Source organism: Egretta garzetta, unplaced genomic scaffold, assembly GCF_000687185.1.
Source record: "Egretta garzetta isolate BGI_Z169 unplaced genomic scaffold, ASM68718v1 scaffold390, whole genome shotgun sequence".
In the NCBI taxonomy this organism is placed as follows: domain Eukaryota; kingdom Metazoa; phylum Chordata; class Aves; order Pelecaniformes; family Ardeidae; genus Egretta; species Egretta garzetta.
Window position 1 is genome coordinate 3,817 of NW_009258382.1, and position 810 is coordinate 4,626.

Genomic DNA, 810 nt, shown 5'->3' on the forward strand with positions numbered 1-810 from the left:
CGACGGGCACCCCGGGCTGCCCCGCAGCCGGGATCCGCTCAAGATCCCGTCCCCTCCTTGCCCACCCAAGGCTGGATCATCTCCATCCCCTGGGCTGTGCGTTGGGCAGGAGGTGGGGGGACAGGCAGGGACCCCTCCCAGCCAGTGCCGAGGCCATTGCCCACCCTGGCTGACCTCGGTCCCCCCCTCCCCACCGGGATGCCTCACAACCCTCCGCCTTCCCAAACCACCTCTCGGAGCTGGGGTGGGTTTGCAATCTCCAGCCCCAGCCGGAGCAGCCCAGCTGACGGTGGGAGCCATCCCAAACGGCTCTCAGGGGCTCAGGGATGTCCGCCGGCACCGTGGCAGCCCAACCTGGCAGCACCCCCTCTCGTACTTACACCCTGGACCGCTGCAGCACCTGGATGGCGTTTTGTGCCGAGAGGTTGAGCTTGGCTTTGCTGACCCAGCCCGTCATGTCGTAGCGCACGGGGTCCGTGCCCAGCTGGTGGGCGATCTCGAAGTGCAGCGCCTGCTCACACCTTCGCAGGCAGCCGTCCCCTGCGGCCGTGCCCCAGCACCACCCGAGAAGAAAAGCCCAGGGAGATACTCAATTTGCTGCAGGGTTTCTTGAATTCCCAAAGCTAAATGGCGATGCCAAAGGACGGGTGGCCGAGCTGACCCGGACTTACCCTCCTGGTCAGGTCCCTTGGTGGCAAAGTAGGAGCACAGGCGGTCGAAGGCAGCACTGTCCCCGGAGCCTGGGATCAGCACCTCTTCATCCAGGATCCACAGCAGCCCCCTGCCATCGGCCCCCGGGCTGCCGGGCAG

The 810-nt window shown here is 66.4% G+C and overlaps 1 protein-coding gene across 1 annotated transcript in view; it reads right to left on the reverse strand.

Annotated features, from left to right (window-relative positions):
* MYO18B (myosin XVIIIB) overlaps nt 1–810 on the reverse strand; it is a gene marked incomplete at its 3' end in the record, with an annotated part of 31,268 nt that overhangs the window by 3,468 nt on the left and 26,990 nt on the right. Inside the window, 2 exon segments of the mRNA XM_035896716.1 lie at nt 365–540; nt 672–810. The exon segment at nt 672–810 is cut by the window's right edge and continues 1 nt beyond it. Coding sequence (XP_035752609.1) covers nt 365–540; nt 672–810 — 315 coding nt within the window.